The 17,241-nt window shown below is 35.7% G+C and overlaps 2 protein-coding genes across 2 annotated transcripts in view; both read left to right on the top strand.

Annotated features, from left to right (window-relative positions):
- The window catches only part of LOC144959266 (uncharacterized), a 28,345-nt gene extending 26,497 nt beyond the window's left edge, over window positions 1-1,848 (top strand). Inside the window, exon 15 of the mRNA XM_078891810.1 lies at window positions 1,771-1,848. Within this exon, the coding sequence (XP_078747936.1) occupies window positions 1,771-1,848 (78 nt within the window). The remainder of the gene's footprint in view (window positions 1-1,770) is intronic.
- Window positions 1,849-7,676: 5,828 nt separating this feature from the next.
- The window catches only part of LOC144959265 (uncharacterized), a 52,592-nt gene continuing 43,027 nt past the window's right edge, over window positions 7,677-17,241 (top strand). The window contains exons 1-4 of the mRNA XM_078891808.1: window positions 7,677-7,750; window positions 9,842-9,916; window positions 11,993-12,082; window positions 14,300-14,356. Coding sequence (XP_078747934.1) covers window positions 7,677-7,750; window positions 9,842-9,916; window positions 11,993-12,082; window positions 14,300-14,356 — 296 coding nt within the window. The remainder of the gene's footprint in view (window positions 7,751-9,841; window positions 9,917-11,992; window positions 12,083-14,299; window positions 14,357-17,241) is intronic.

Raw genomic sequence — 17,241 nt, 5'->3', positions numbered from 1 at the left:
CGTGTATTGTATGTTGTCGTTTATTATTTATGGCGTCAACATATTAGAGGTTGTGGTGGTGGTAGTAATAGTGGTAGTGGTGGTAGTAGTAGTGGTGGTAGCAGTAGTAGTAGTAGTAGTAGTAGTAGTTGTTGTAGTAGTTGTTGTAGTAGTAGTAGTAGTGGTAGTAGTAGTGGTAGTAGTAGTGGTAGTAGTAGTGGTAGTAGTAGTGGTAGTAGTAGTATATAGTATATAGTAGTAATTGTATTAGTAGTAGTAGTAATTGGCCTTGTGGTATGACACTCGCTTTCGTATCGGAAGGTTCTGGATTAGAGCCTCGCTCTGCGCATGTTTGAGTCCTTGGAAAGACTTTTTACTCACATTCTCTCGCTGTACTCAGGTGTAAAATGAGTACCTGGCCGTTAACAGCATTGTCTCTGTCGGAAATGTGTAATATCGCCTAACCGGCGTCATGTCTCGTTCTAAATGTTACGTGTTGCTGTTATTCAGGAACCGGTTATAAAGCGCTTTGAGCACGTTTAGTGGATATTGCGGAATATAAAAGCTCAAGTTTAGTTCTGTTTTTTGTAATAGTGGTAAAAGTGGCGGTGGTGGTGGTGGGAGTAGTAGTAGTAGTAGTAGTAGTAGTAGTAGTAGTAGTAGCTGCTGGGTGGGGTCCTTGACCTCCCATAGTGGGCAGGGGGTTACATACTGTGTCTTCTATCCCCTTATATATGTTTTCCAACATGATTTCTGTCTGTCTTGGAATGAGATTATTTGGTTTTGTCCTGGCCCTGGCCGGAGTCTTAGCCAGGAGGGAAACAGTCAAATGCATAGTTATTATTTTGGGAGATGATTTTTTTCCTTGTAAATCATCTCTCTGTTATGTATAATTATATTTGTTATTTTGAATGTGTATTGTAAACATTTGAGTGTATTCCTCTTTGTTGGATTTCGTGCTTGTGTCCATTTGAGACTTATAGGTGATCTCGAACTTAGTAAATTGGTGGTGTGCTCTTGGAATCTACATACCTATTTGTTCTCATTCCCCTTTGTCTTACCTTTCTTGGGTGCTTTAATTCTAATTCTAGAACTTTTTACTATCCCATTTTCTTCCATTTTACTGGCGCTGATATGACCTTAATGTGTTGCAAGCGCCGTAAAATCCTTAAAAACAAATAACATAGTTGCAATAGTAGTAGTGGTAGTGGTAGTGGTAGTAGTAGTAGTAGTAGGAGGAGGAGTATTATTAGTAGTCGTAGTAGTTGTTATTGTTGTTGTTGTTGTTGTTGTTGTAGCAAGAATAGGAGGAGGAGGAGTTGAGGGATGGGAGGGAGTGGGACTAAAAATAGAATGCCAAAATAGGAAATAAATATTACTGGATTGAAGCGATGGATTACAACCGGTTGTAAAGCATTTGAGCACGTTTAGTGGATATTGCGCTATATAAAAGCTCAAGATTTGTTTTGTAGTAGTAGTAGTAGTAGTAGTAGTAGATTTTATACTTTCATTTTTTCACTATCACGGATAATTTTTATAAGTAACGAGACTGCACTGTACGATTTTATACTTTCATTCTTTCACTATCACGGATATGTTTTATAAGTAACAAGACTACACTGTACGATTTTATACTTTCATTCTTTCACTATCACGGATAGGTTTTTCAAGTAACGAGACTACGCTGTAAGATTTTATACTTTCATTCTTTCACTATCACGGATAGGTTTTACAAGTAACGAGACAGCCCTGTACGATTTAATACTTTCATTCTTTTACTATCACTGATAGGTTTTACAAGTAACGAGACTACACTGTATGATTTTATACTTTCATTCTTTCACTATCACGGATAAGATTTACAAGTAACGAGACTACGCTGTACGGTTTTATACGTTCATTCTTTCACTATCACGGATAGGTTTTACAAGTAACGAGACTACGCTGTACGGTTTTATACTTTCATTCTTTCACTATCACGGACAGGTTTTTCAAGTAACAAGACTACACTGTATGCTTTTATTCTTTCACTATCACGGATAGGTTTTACAAGTAACGAGACAGCACTGTATGCTTTTATTCTTTCACTATCACGGATAGGTTTTACAAGTAACGAGACAGCACTGTATGCTTTTATTCTTTCACTATCACGGATAGGTTTTACAAGTAACGAGACTACACTGTACGATTTTATGCTTTCATTCTTTCACTATCACGGATAGGTTTTACAAGTAACGAGACTACACTGTACGATTTTATACTTTCATTCTTTCACTATCACTGATAGGTTTTACAAGTAACGAGACTACGCTGTACGATTTTATACTTTCATTCTTTCACTATCACGGATAGGTTTTACAAGTAACGAGACTACACTGTACGATTTTATACTTTCATTCTTTCACTATCACGGATAGGTTTTACAAGTAACGAGACAACGCTGTACGGTTTTATACTTTCATTCTTTCACTATCACGGACAGGTTTTACAAGTAACGAGACTACACTGTACGATTTTATGGTGCTTTCTCGTCACCGTGTTGATCGTGGTTGGACGACCCCTGTTCCGATTCAAGGAAGACGACATCAGGCCAGTCCTGTGGCATTTGATTATCGCCACCCCTATTATTCTTTTGCTCAACGTCGCCTTCAAGCGGTTACAGGTTTTGTAAGTTGGATCTGTTTGATTTCGTAATTAACTCGTAGTGAGAGGGAGCAAAATCACGCCCTTTGACCTGGTTCGGACAGTCCGAATAGATATGATTTAGTAAACAATTGCAGAGATCGCTGCACTTAGAGAACTACACAGGAATTATTGACGACTGTTAAAGTGAAATACTCCTCTGTCTTATCGATCGAAATGACGCATAAAACCTTAAACATTTATAAGTCTTGATTAAGGAAATCAGGTGAGTGAGAACTAATCACTTAACTGTCTGTCTAAAAACAACAGACACTTAGATAACCACGCCTATCGGACAGTCGTCACAATGTAACCAATAATAATGATTGGTAAACATAGAAAACTACACAGGTTTTACTATCAATGATATGTGTCTAAGTGAAACACCCGCTGTTCTATAGCTTGATGAATAAAACGTCACTCGAGTCTTTGTTATTGTTTTGTTTTTTTTTTTGCCATCCGCGTTTATGAGTTATTCTCACTAATCTGTATTAACCAGACTATAAACGTTTAAGGTTACACATATTTTTGTGTGTTGGTCCGTTATACTTCCGGATGGCAATGTTGTGAGCTTCTTAGCCAAGCGCATGCTATCTATATGTAAACTTAAACGTTAATAATATGATAGAGAAAATTATGTGATAACTAGTTACCCATTTGGCGGTATGTAAACATGAACGCGGGTGGTTGGATGGGAGCATCACCCTTGAATCGTATACCTATGATGTTCGCATGGGTGTACGATCCGATAGTGATGTCGTTTCTTCTTCTCTTTACTAGCCTATCCTGCTTCTTTGGTTTGTGATTGTATTTTTGACAGGGGATATTTTTTTTCTGTAAATCTTCTGCCTGTTTGTTCTTGGTTATTTATAATTTAACTTATGATATCTTTAGGTTATGATTTTGATTGACATTTGTACTATTTTTGTTAGATTGCTTGTTTTTTTGTTTCAGCGGTCTCTCATATAACCTCAATTGTGTTGGAAGAGACCTAAAGCAACAAACAAACAAAAACATGAACAATGATCAGAGAAAGGACGAATTCATTCATTTTATTGTTTATAAACAAACAATGTTTGTCCGAGCACGGTTGAAGGGGTGTCACAAATTCCATGTTTTGATTGGTAAAAAATCTACTGATTAATTACAAAGGACCAAGTGACGCTAACTTCATTTATTCTATTGCTTGTAAACAACCAGCTTGGTTTGTCTTTGTTGACCTGTAATAATGAAAATGTTGCTGCTTTGAAGCTCGGAGGACAAAAAATTAATATTATAAGTATTGAATTATAAGCTTCGATTTATTGGACGAAGACGGGTATCAACAAAACACGAAGAATGAATCACTAAGGACGAATGATATATATGTTAATGGCAGAGTTAAAATTAATTTTTTTTTTTTAAATATTTTTATTCATCTTAACTACGCCATTCACATATAATATCTCATTAGTCATTAGTGTTTCATTCATCGTGTTTTGTTGATAAAGGGGAAACCCGAAATGTCCACAGTATCTGTCTTCCTCTAATAAATTGAAGCTTACAATTCAATACTAATCTTTATTTTTTCTTTACGGACTAGACAATGTGTCACACTCCTCATATGTTGATTGGTCAATATTCTATTGATTTGATTAACCAGTTAAACTGCCCGTGAAGGGGGGGGGCGGGGGGCACGTATTTAAAACAATTCGGCCAGAAAACTCATTCTTCAAATATCGATCGATTTAAATGACTCTTCATCTGGGCAAAAACTCTCAAATACGAGACGTCGCGTTGTTATTGTCGAGAGAAAAGAATGTGTTTAGGAGCGCCTTACAAGCGTTCGCTTCCGTCCGAAATGTCTGAAAATATGTCGGCAAAGGAGACAACGCACCATTTTAGGAGGGAAAAAAACTTTTCGAATATTTATCTTAGTCCAGTGGCTGCTCTCAAAGTTGTCCCAACATGCATCGTCATACATTTTTAAGTATTGCTGCTGGCTTGGGATAATTTGTAAAGCGCTCTGAGCACATTTAGTGAATATTTGTTTTTGTTTTAATAACAATTTTTTCTTTTATTAAATAAATTATGTTAAAAATATCTTTCGTTTTATTTAAATCTTTAATCTTTACGCAACGAGTATGCTGCCGTACACTTATTAGAAAATTTGGCCAGAAAACTCGTCCTTCAAATATCGATCGATTTAAATGACCCTCATCTTAGCAACAACAACAAAAAAACTCTCAAACCTTGGACTTCGCGAGGTCCTAGGTTTGAGAGTTTTTGCCAAGATGAGGATCATTTAAATCGATCGATATTTGAAGGTCGAGTTTTCTGGCCAAATCATTAAATATTATAGGTTTTTCCATAGTACGGCAGTTCGGGCGTATGTATTATTTTATTTTTATTTTCCAGCCTTGTCCCTAACAATCGGTGGAGAATGCACTGGCCAGAGAGCAAGCTCCCAGAACCCTATGTTTCTGAAGAGTTAACTGTGTAAGTACAAATTATGGGACTGATCCTTTCAAATCGGGTTTATGTAGGGATAATAATTACGACGAAGTGGCGAAGTGGCCGAGTGGCTAAGGCATTTCACTGTGACCCGGAAGGTCCCAGTTTCGAGCTTCCGCTTCAGGCACTGAATTAATAATAATAATAATAATAATAATAATAATAATAATAATAATAATGATAATAATAATGATAATGATAATAATAATGATAATAATAATAATAATGATAATAATAATAATAATGATAATAATAATAATGATAATAATAATAATGATAGTATAATAATAATAATTATAATAATAATAATTATTATAATTATAATAATTATTATAATAATAATAATAATAATAATAATATAATAATAATAATAATAATAATATAATAATAATAATAATGATAGTAATAGTAATAATAATGATAGTAATAGTAATAATAATAATAAATATTAAGAAAAAGTTGAGGAGGAGGAAGAGGATCTGCTTCTGCTGTTTATACAACGCCTTTTTGTATTGCCTTACATTATCGCGATAGCTCAGTTGGTAGAGCACTTGCTTCACATGCAAAGGGATCGAGATCGATCCCGGGTGCAGTCGAGATTTTAAACTGATCCCCTTCTTCCTGGGGGAAAGTACTTTGCGATAGACTAGCATCCAATCCAAAGGATGGCAAGCACTTGCTTTTGTCCGTTTAACGCTATAGAAACCGGGATAAACTCCGGCTTCATGGCTCTGAAGGACAACTTTTACACTATCCGTCACTATAGTACAGATAGTTCGAAGATGACGTCACACGGGTCTTTGTTATTGTTTTTGCCATCCGCGTATATGAGTAATTCTCACTAAACTGAATAAATCAGACTAAACGATCATGGTCACACAGAGTTTTGTGTGTTAGTCCGTTATACTTCCGGATGGCAATGTTATGAGTTTCTTAGCCAAGCGCATACTATCTATACATCCAGCTATTCATTCAATAGACACTTAGATAACCACGCCTCTCGGACAGTCGTCATAATGTAAACAATGACATTGATTGGTAAACATAGCAAACTTCACAGGTTTTACTCTCCATGGTACGTGTCTAAGTAAAATATCCACTGTTCTACCGCTTGATGAATAAACCAACACAGAAATCTATAACGTTTATAATATGATCGAGAAACTGGAGTGATAACTAGTCACCCATCATTGGGCGATATGAAAGCAATAACAATGATCAGAGAAAGGTCGAATTCATTCAAGTTGTTTTTATTATAAACATCCAACTATGTTTGTCCGAGCACGTGTGAAGGTGTGTCACACATTCCATGTTTTGATTGGTCAAAAATCTAATGGTTAATTTACCTCCGTCGGGTTGATAATTGATAGGAAGCGCTCTTCTTAGAGTCTATACCCTTTTTTCAATTTGTGCAGATTTTGTATTATAAATGTTACAGTGAATGACAGAATCAGTCGGATGGTGAATAGGTTTGAACTGAGATAATGCCAAGTTTAGTCAGATTGTTAATTCTTATCCAAAAAGAATTATTGTCATAAATTATTAAAGCAACCCTTTTTTTTACATCGTTAGGAAATATCAAAGCTGTATTTCACTTCTAAATATTTTTTTTACAATTTGTCAAGTTGAAAAAGTATGGAATTCGAGAAAAGTTGCTGGATACCTTTCCCATACATCTGACCATAACTTCATGAAAAATCACTTGTTTACTTCAAATAAAGATTAAAATTCTCTGATAAGCATATTCTTTCAGAAAATGCAAATAATGGTAATAATAATAATGATAATAATAATAATAATAATAATAATAATAATAATAATAATAATGATAATGATAATAATGATGATGATAATAATAATATTGATAATGATATTGATAATATTGATAATGATAATGATAATGATAATGATAATAATGATAATGATAATGATAATGATGATAATGATAATGATAATGATGATAATGATAATGATAATGATAATAATAATCATTATAATCATAATAAATGTTTTAAAATGCAAATCCATAAATGTTCACCATACGACTGACGATGTCATACACTGACACAATTATTATTAACGCATGACATGTTTTTGTTCTGTTTCTTTTTTTCTAACCCTCCCCTTACCAACTATAAGAAAATCGTCACATTCGTTACGATACAACCAACATTTTTCTTAATCAAATTTCTCTTGTAATTCGTAAAATTTAAAGAAAATGAACAGTGTGTTGTATGTAGAGCATGCTTTGCTAAAGAAATTACGTATGGCAAGAACTTAGATACTCCTAATGTATTTAACTGATAAAAAATCTATTTTTGTGTTATTTGGGTGAGAAGTTTTGGGGAAAATCATGAAAATGGCTGGTAAGGAGAGAGTTAAAGTATATATTTTTAACGTTTGGTCATTTCTCTGTTTTATTATATATATATATATATATATATATATATATATATATATATATAATATATATATATATATATATATATAAACAATTTAGGTCGTCATTTATCGAAAGCCCCATGCCAAGCCAGCTGAGGTCATCAGCTGTGGATCCGTATACCTTTGTTGCAAAGAGGAGCAGACCGTTTGAAAGGTGATAATATCAGTACTTGTAATATGATGATGATGATGACGATGATGATGATGATGATGACGATGATGACGATAATGATATTGATGATGATAATGATGATGATGATGTTGATGACGATGATGATGATGATGATGATGATGATGATGATGATGATGATGATGATGATGGGAAGGATGAGGAGGAAGAAGATGATGATGATGATGATGATGATGATTATGATGTGGAAAGCGAAGAAGAGTAAGAGTAGAAGGAAGGAGAAGGTGGAGGATGCTATTATTAAGGTTGTTGTGTGGAGGGAAATTCGTGTTATCTCGTCAATGTTGTACCTTTGGATGGAAGTCCAAATCCTGGGTGGGGTTCGTGACCTCCCATAGTGTAAATGTTGCTGCTCGAAGCTTAAGAAATAAATAATAATGTGAAATTGATTGTAAGCTTCAATTTAATTACAAAAAAAGATTAAATGAACGTTTCGGGTTTCCCCTTTATCAACAAAACAAGATGAATGAAACACCACAGACTTGGTGTTTCATTCATCCTGTTTTGTTGATAAAGGGGAACCCAAAATGTTCATTTGATCTTTTTTTTTTTGTAATTAAATTGAAGCTTACAATCAATTTCACATTATTATTTATGACCTCCCATAGTGGGAAGGGAGGTACATACTGTGTCTTCTATCCCCTTATATCTGTTTTCCAACATGCTTTCTGTCTTTGTCTTGGAATGAGATTCCTTGGTTTTGCCCTGGCCCTGGCCGGAGTCCTGGCTGGGAGGGAAACAGTCAAATGCATATTTATAGTTATGGGAAATTATATTATTTTCCTTGTAAATATTCTCTCTGTTATGTATTATTACATTTGTTATTTTGAATGTACAATGAAATGTAAGCATTTGAGTGTGTTCCTATTTGTTGGATTGTGTGCTTGTGTCCGGATGAGACTTATAGGTGATCTCAAACTAAGTACATTGGTGGTATGCTCTTGGAATCTACATCTGATCCCTATTTGTTCCCATTTCCTCTTTACTTTCTCTTGGATGCTTTAATTGTATTTGTAAATCTAGAACTTTTTACTGGCGCTGATATAACCTAAATGTGTTGCGAGCGCCGTGAAACCCTTAAAAACAAAAAAAAAAACAAAGAACTCCAGATCATTGTTGTTTGCATAGGGATCAAATCTCTTTTATTGTTTCAATAAATGTCAATAATATCCCATCGTAAACAATCCATTTAGCCTACCTTGTAAAATAAAATCTTTGAAGTGACCTTTTTATGTAACCATACACCCCTAAAAAAAAGAAAATTTCACAGTTTAGTAAAAATCAACATAACTATTATATTTATTTTGAACTGAAGAGGTTTATAGACCATTTTCTGCGTTAATTTTATTTTTAATGACCTATTAAAAGGCTTGTGTTTTCTTGTAAAAATATCTGTGGTATATTATTTTCAAAATTCATAAGAGATATTAACCTTAAATTTAGCACATGAGTGATAATAATGAAATCTTAAAACGTACAGAGGCATTTCTAGTCTACACCAACTCGTATTGAGAGAAAAAAAATGTTAGTTTTAATAATTGACTAAAGAAATTAATTATTTTGAAAAAGGTGGGTTTTAGATAAAACGTTTTGTTTTATTTAAAATTGAAATCAGCTAAAAAGATGTATTTTCACCTGATATTTATGAGAAGAACAGACGGAATTTGAATGAATCAGAGTGGGTCATCACAAACATTTATGCACATAATGAAGGATAATCCATGAAAAATTCTGAGATAATGTTAAAATTAAACAAAAATTAACTTCTAGTATGAAGAAAGTAGGTTGAGAAGATTTGTTTTTTCATAATCTATAGAACAATGCATTGAAATATATCAATAAATTAATGTTTAAATATTTTCTTGTAACAATCCGTAATTTTACCAATAAAAATTACCCCTGCCATACCCCCTCCCCACCCCCCACCCACATACACACACGAACACACACCTTAAATTACTAGTAAGAATCGTATTGCCTTTTAAAACATGAATACCAATCGGTCAAAAAATTTGCAATCTACTCAAATTAAATCAACACTGTTTATTCTTTTAGAACAGGTTTGAAGCACATCAAGACAAAACTCCTCCACAGATGGCTATCCGATTCAATCTTGGATACAAGAGTCAGGTAATCCAGACCGTAACCATCGTTTACTTATAGCCTGACACTAGAACCGTAGCCATCGTAAAGTTATAACCTGACACTGACCAAAACATGACGTCAAAATGCTAGTCTTTTGTCACAAAAGAAAACAAATCGTGAGTTGTATTCAATAGTTCAACCAATGAAATAGCTTGTTTCCTTGAGCTATACTAACGACAACTCACTAGACGCTACACAAACGTAAAACATGACGTCAAAACTACTAGAATCCTAGAGGGTCCTTGTGTCAGACTATAGATAGTTCGAAGTTGTCGTCACTCGGGTCTTTGTTATTGTTTTTTTTGCCATCCGCGTTTATGAGCAGTTCTCACTAAACTGTATTAACCTGTCTATAAACGTTCATGGTTACACACAGTTGTGTGTGTTGGCCAGTTATACTTGCGGATGGCAATGTTGTGAACTTCTTAGACAAGCGCATACTATCTATATGTTAACGATGGCTACGCTAGAACCCACAAGGACTTATACTTTGACGTCATTTGTATATTTGTGCACCGTCTAGTGAGTTGTTGTTAGTAGAGCTCAAGGACACAAGTCGTTTTTCCATTGGTTGAACTATTGAATACAACTCACGATTTGTTTTCTTTTGTGGCCAAAGACTTGTCTTTTGACGTCATTTTTTGGCCAGTATCAGGCTATAGATAGTTCGAAGATGACGTCACTCAGGTCTTTGTTATTGTATTTTGCCATCCGCGTTTATGAGTAATGCTCACTGAACTGTATTAACCCGACTATAAACGGCCATGGATACACACAGTTTTGTGAGGTGGTACGTTGTACTTCCGGATGGCAATGTTTTGAACTTCTTGGCCAAGCGCATACTATCTATAAGTTAACGATGGCTACGTCCACATTTAGTGGATATTGCGCTATATAAAAGGTCAATTATTTTAAATCATTTTTAAATACGTGGGTCGCCATTGGTCAGTTTGTCACTCGCTTCAAAGGCGGAAAGATCAAGATCGATCTCCGGTGAATCCAATGGGGTTTTTTTCCGTGATCATTTTGTCCATCTAGCAGTGATTAGGTAGCTGGGTCTGTTAAATTTTGCGGATAGTACTTTGAGATGGGCAAGCGTCTTATCCAAAGGATAACAATCAATTGCTATTGTCGGTTTCATGCTATAGAAACCGGGATAAACTCCGGTTTCTTTTGGCCGTGTGGCACTGAATTGAATGTGAGTTATGAGTCTTTTCTAAGGACTCAACTATGAGCCGCTCAAAGCGGGTCTCAGATCCTAGAACTTCCGTTCCGAAAGTTAGTGTCATATCACAAGAAAGCATTCTCTCGTCGCTCTCGGGTGTAAAATAAAGTCCTGGATGGTAACAGTTTTGTCTCGGTCAAAAAAGAAAATTGTGATAGCGCCTTACAGGCTTCATGTCATGCCCTACAGGGATGTCGCCATGGGAACCCCTGTAAAGCGCTTTAACCCTCTTATTACCACCTACAGCAAAATCGTCACATTTGTTACGACACAACATACATTTTTCTTATTCAGATGTAGTTTGTACATCACAAACTTTGAACAATGATCTTTGTTTAATTAATAAGAACATAATGTTGTTATGTAGAGAGCTTTTAAGTTTAAAGAATTAATTTTTCTGTTGGGTAAGTCTGTTATTTTGGGAAAATACTGAAAAGGATCGGTAAGGAGAGAGTTAAGCAGATTGAAGAGTTGATACTGTTCTGTATAAAAGCTCGAGTGAAAACAAAATAAAAATGAAATAAAGTAAAACAAACATTTCCAGTAAAGTTTCTTAGAACAAAATGTGATTGTGTGGATAGCAGACTACGAAATTATATATATGTATATATTTCTAATAAAAACAAAGCGGCGTGTATATGTATGCAGGTCTGACATCCGAACTCACTTATGGGCCTAGTTTAACATTGTTGTAATGGCAAACATTTTGCGTCATTTTTTTGAGATTTCCATAAAACAATGAGCCCATAAGGAATCGGGTTATCAGACCTACAAATAAGTGCACGTCGGAACAAAGCAATTTAATAATTTATTAATATATATAATCACGTTGCTAGAATGCATTCTAGGCCATGGATTTACGCCCAACTTGATGATCTACTGAACTCAAGACAGTTGACAATCTTCGTGACTTCACATATTGAATTGTGAGTATTGGTACTATTTGTCGATTTATACGACGAGATATTCGATGGGTGTCTTATTACGTGCAAATCTGAAAGATAAGAAGGTCACTTATCATGTCTTTATATATATATATATATATATATATATATATATATATATATATATATATATAGATAGATAGATAGATAGATATTCCAACTTGCTTTCTGTCTCTGTGTTGGAATGAGATTACTTGGTTTTGTCTTCTTTTCACTAGGCACTGCGCAGGGTCCTTGGCAGGAGGGAGGCAGTCAAATGTGTTATAGTTTTCGGAGATGATGTTTTTATTTCGTTGTAAATCATCTCTCTGTTTGTATTGATATATGTGTTGTTTTGAATGTATATTGCAATCATTTGAGTGTATTCTTCTTAGTCGGATCCTGTGCTTGTGTCTGAAAAGACTTTTCGTGATGTCAAATTACACCCATGGTGTGTTTTTTGGGATCTTTATCTGTCCCTAGTTGTACCATTCCTCTTTGTCTTACTTTTCTAATGTGCTTTTTTTTATTTTTTACTTTTTAATTGCAATATAGAATTCTTTTTACCATCCCGTTTTCTTCTATTATACTGGCCTAAATGACCTGAATGTGTCGCTAGCCCCGTAAAACACTTCAAAACAGAAACAAACAAAAGAAAGCTGAAGGTCATAACTTCCACTTGAAGTCAATATAGTGCTGGTCCAATAACGTGTGACAATGCGATCAGTTGCTACTTGCATTTCTTATAATGGCCTGACACTGACCAAAAAATGACGTCAGAATACCAGTCTTTTGCCACAAAAGAAAACAAATCGTGAGTTGTATTCAATAGTTCAACCAATGAGACCACTTGTTTCCATGAGCTCTACTAACGACAACTCACTAAGCGGTGCAAAAACCAAATAATGACGTCAAACTGTCAGTACTTTTGGATTTCAGTGTCAGGCTATAACATAACGATGGCTACGACCGTACTCTCTCAGTCAATCCTATCTGCGCCGTCGTCGAGTGATTGAGTCAACAGCAAATGATCACCAATGTTCTCTCTTGTCTTTCGCCGCATGAGTTGCGGTCCTTAGACTGAGGCCCTGGGCTTTCAGTTATTTCTGTACAGTACTTTTCCAGGTTTCCTTATGTCTACCTCGATGTTCCTGTGTCCTTGTGTAGTTCAGAGTCACGCTGTTCTCGAAATGCTGTCCACTGTCACCCTGCAGACATGACCGAGCATCCTCCAACGGCTGGTTCTAATGGCGTCTAAAACTGTACCTATTCTAGTTCAAATAATGGCCTTTGTTGGAGACACCGAGGATGTACAAAGAAGAAAACAGCTATCAAACGCCGCACTCAGTAAACTCACCAATGTATGGATTAGAGGTGACAAAATAAAGAGAAAAACCAAACTGAAACTGTACCATGCTCTTGTAAAACCGGTACTTCTGTATAACTGCGGCACTTGGGCGTTGACAAAATCCGAAGAAGAACATCTGGATGCCTTCCATCGCACACAGCTAAGAAGGGTACTGGACATCAAATACCCCAAAAAGATCTCAAATGAATCACTTTATAAGATCACAAAAGAAAGACCAATCTCCCTTGACATTTTACAACAACGATGGCAACTTTTCGGTCACATACTACGCAGGGACAAAAACATACCAGCAAACCAAGCCATGTCGGGATACTTCCAAAAACACGGGAACCTTTTCAGAGGAAGACGGATCACAACACTCCCCGTGATCCTAAACAAAAACCTCACAACACTTGGACAAAGCATTAGTCTCATAACGGCAGGGGACCTTGAAAATCTGAGAACCCTAGCAGAGGACCGGCAATATTGGAGACACCTCACACAGGAAATACTGGAAACAGCCAAGGCGACCCGATCTTTCGGTCGAGACGCGAAAGGCATCTAAGTCAAGTAAGTCAATAATGGCCTGATTTCTACGTGTACGATGTATTTCTACACCTAAAAAGCAGTGTTAAATAAATAAGAAAAACAATGCTAGATGGACATCTTGTATTTTTACACCGCTGCACAATAAAATGCGCATCCTGTAAAAATGCTCTAATTCAACAAATTTTATAAATAAATCAACCGAATTTTAAATATACAATCTAATTTCCTTTTTGGTGTATATAATTTATTATTTGTTTATCTATTTATACATTCATCAAAATGTTTAGATTCATTCATTTATCTATTTATATTAATCTCAACAGACTTCGCCAAGGCGGATGGGATGGTGACCCTATTGTATCCAAGATGCGTGTTTTTGGGTACGTAAGAAGTTCCTCCACTCTTCTAGACATTCTATTGACCCACTGTCTCTCCCTGGTGATTTATTTATATGCTTTTGAAATGCGCTTCAACAGTCGTGACGTCACTTCCCTCGTAATGACGCATTGTAACTTAGTAACTGGCTCTAAACTATCGGAACAATGGCGGACGCCCTTGTGAAATATTTCTCCGACGAGCATAAAAGCGTATCCAGAGGGGGGAAAACAATATAAATCTGATCATGTTTTGGCATTCTGATCACAAGACATATGAAAAGTCTTAGCCAGCATGAAGAATAAAAAGTACAGATTTTCTTTGTTTAGAACCACGATGGTCGCCGTTTCTGGGCGACATGACATCAGACTATTGAATCCTATTGGAAACAGACGTCGTGACGTCACACCTTCCTCTCTTTCGGTTCGAAACTCTTTGGAAGTGTGTACCCAGTCATCGGGAGGTAGGACTAACAATAAATAGATTGATTACATATTGAATCACATGGTGAAATGAATCACTATTTTAGTAGCAGGATGCACAGACAGATTCTTATGATTACGAACTGTAACAGATCGAGGATGGATGATCTTTATTGACGACCAGCATTTACTTAGGCTAGGAAATAAGATGACGTCACTCTGAAACCAGACGATCATATACACAGTGCATATATGCCGTCCTCGAGGAAGACTTGTTTCACACTTCCAACAAGATTGGAACCAGTATTTTGACGTCACACTATTGCTCCCTATTATGACAAAATTATAGTACATAACAATACAAAGCTAGAGCTATTTTTATATGGAATAGGCGCGGTATAAATGATTTGACTTACTTTGACTTATGCCTCTTGACTCTTGGTGGAGCATAGGGCCTCAACAGCACTCTTCCATCTTCGTCTGTCCTTGGCACAGACCTTTGCCTCACTCCAGATAAGAATGGAGACGCTCAAATCTTGGTGAAGGCTTCTCCTCCCAGTCTGTTTTGGACGACCCCGTTTCCTCTTGCCCTGTGAGAGCCTGTTTGATTGTATTGCAGGGCTCTTTCCGCAGGGTATGGCCAACCCATCGCCACTTTCTGCGTCTGGCCTGGACATCCATCTGTTCTTGGTTTGTTCTTGTCCAAAGGCCAGCATTTGGCACTTTGTCAAACTTTTTCAACCTGAGTATGGGTATAAATGATTTACGTTATTATTATTAATAATATATGGTTTCATGGGGTTTTTTTTATTGTTTTATACGAAGTAAAAACACGTAACTGCGAACGATCTTGCAGTGCTTCACAGGACGCAAAACGGTTCACAACAAAATAGTATACACAAGTACGTTCTCTAAATTTTCCTCAACTTTTCTGAATATTATTGCCAAGAATTTACGTGGAAAGCTACGAGCTTGTATCTTGTGGTTATATGCAAATGAAATATTGAGTTTTCCTGACCTCCCATAGTGGACAGAGAGGTACTTACTGCGTCTTTTATCTCCCTATATCTGTTTACCAACTTGTTTTCTGTATTTGTCTTGGAATGAGATTACTTGGTTTTGTCCTGGTCCTGGCCAGATGCCCTGGCTGAGAGGGAAACAATCAAATGTATAGTTAGTTTTGGGAGATGATATTTTTTTTCTTGTAAATCAGTTATGCACTGTATTATGTTTTCTTTATTTTATATATGACTTGTAAAACTTTGAGTGTATTCCTCTTAGTGGGGACCTGTGCTTGTGTCTGGATAAGACTTTTAGTGATCTCAAACTATGTAGTCAGATAGTGTGCTCTTGGAATCTACACCTGTTTCTTATTTGAATCAATTCCCCTTTGTCTTACCTTTTCTTGGGTGCTTTAATTGTAATTCTAGAACTTTTTACTATCCCATTTTCTTCCTTTTTACTGGCGCTGATATGACCTTAATGTGTTGCAAGTGCCGTAAAACCCTTAAAGATATAAAGACAAAGATAAAAATATTGTGTTAATCAATAAAACATTATTAGCTAAGTTTTCAGAAAGAAAAAAAAAATTAGGACACAAGTTTTCCTTGTCTTTTTTTTACTGGTAATTTCTTTAATGATCTGTATTCTTTGTATCTAGATCAAATACATTCATTGTAGATATGAATCTTTGAAATATTAAACTCCAATCTGAATCTGGTAGTCTAACTCCAAATAAAAATGTTTATTTCTTGTCTTTTTTTTTACTGGTAATTTTTTTTTGATGATCTTTATCTAGATCAAATACATTCATTGTAGATATGAATCTTTGAAATATTAAACTCCAATCTGGTAGTCTAACTCCAAATAAAAATGTTTATTATTGCGCGGCTATGTGGTCTTGTGGTATGATACTCTCTTTCGGATCTGAAGGTCCTGGGTTCGAGCCTCTCTCGCTTCATAGTTGAGTACTTGGATAAGGCTCTTTATTCAACCTCTCTCACCGTACTCAGGTGTAAAATCAGTACCTGGCCGTCAACAGCGTTGTCTCTGTCGAAAAAAAAAAACATTTGTAAATACCGCCTAACAGGCGTCATGTCTCGTTCTACATGTTACATGTTGCTGCTGGTCTGACACCCTTTGTATAACGCTTTGAGCAGGTTTAGTGGATATTTAAAAGCTCAATTTTTTTTTATTTCTTCAAAATGACGAAGCCTCTATACCGTTTTTAATGTAAATGTTGCTGCTCGAAGTTCGAATAAATAAGTAACAATGTGAAATTGAATGTAAGCTTCAATTTAATACACGAAAATAGATAATGTGGACGTTTGGGGTTTCCCCTTTATCAATAAAACAGGATGAATGAAAAACTACAGACGATTTAGCGGGTGGTTGGATGGGAGCATCACCCTTGAATCATATACCTATGATGTTCGCATGGGTGTACGATCCGATAGTGATGTCGTTTC

This window comes from Berghia stephanieae, chromosome 13 (genome assembly GCF_034508935.2).
Source record: "Berghia stephanieae isolate SIO BIC M18660-M18661 chromosome 13, UCSD_Bste_1.3, whole genome shotgun sequence".
NCBI classification, from domain to species: domain Eukaryota; kingdom Metazoa; phylum Mollusca; class Gastropoda; order Nudibranchia; family Aeolidiidae; genus Berghia; species Berghia stephanieae.
This window is presented reverse-complemented; position numbering and strand designations above follow the sequence as displayed.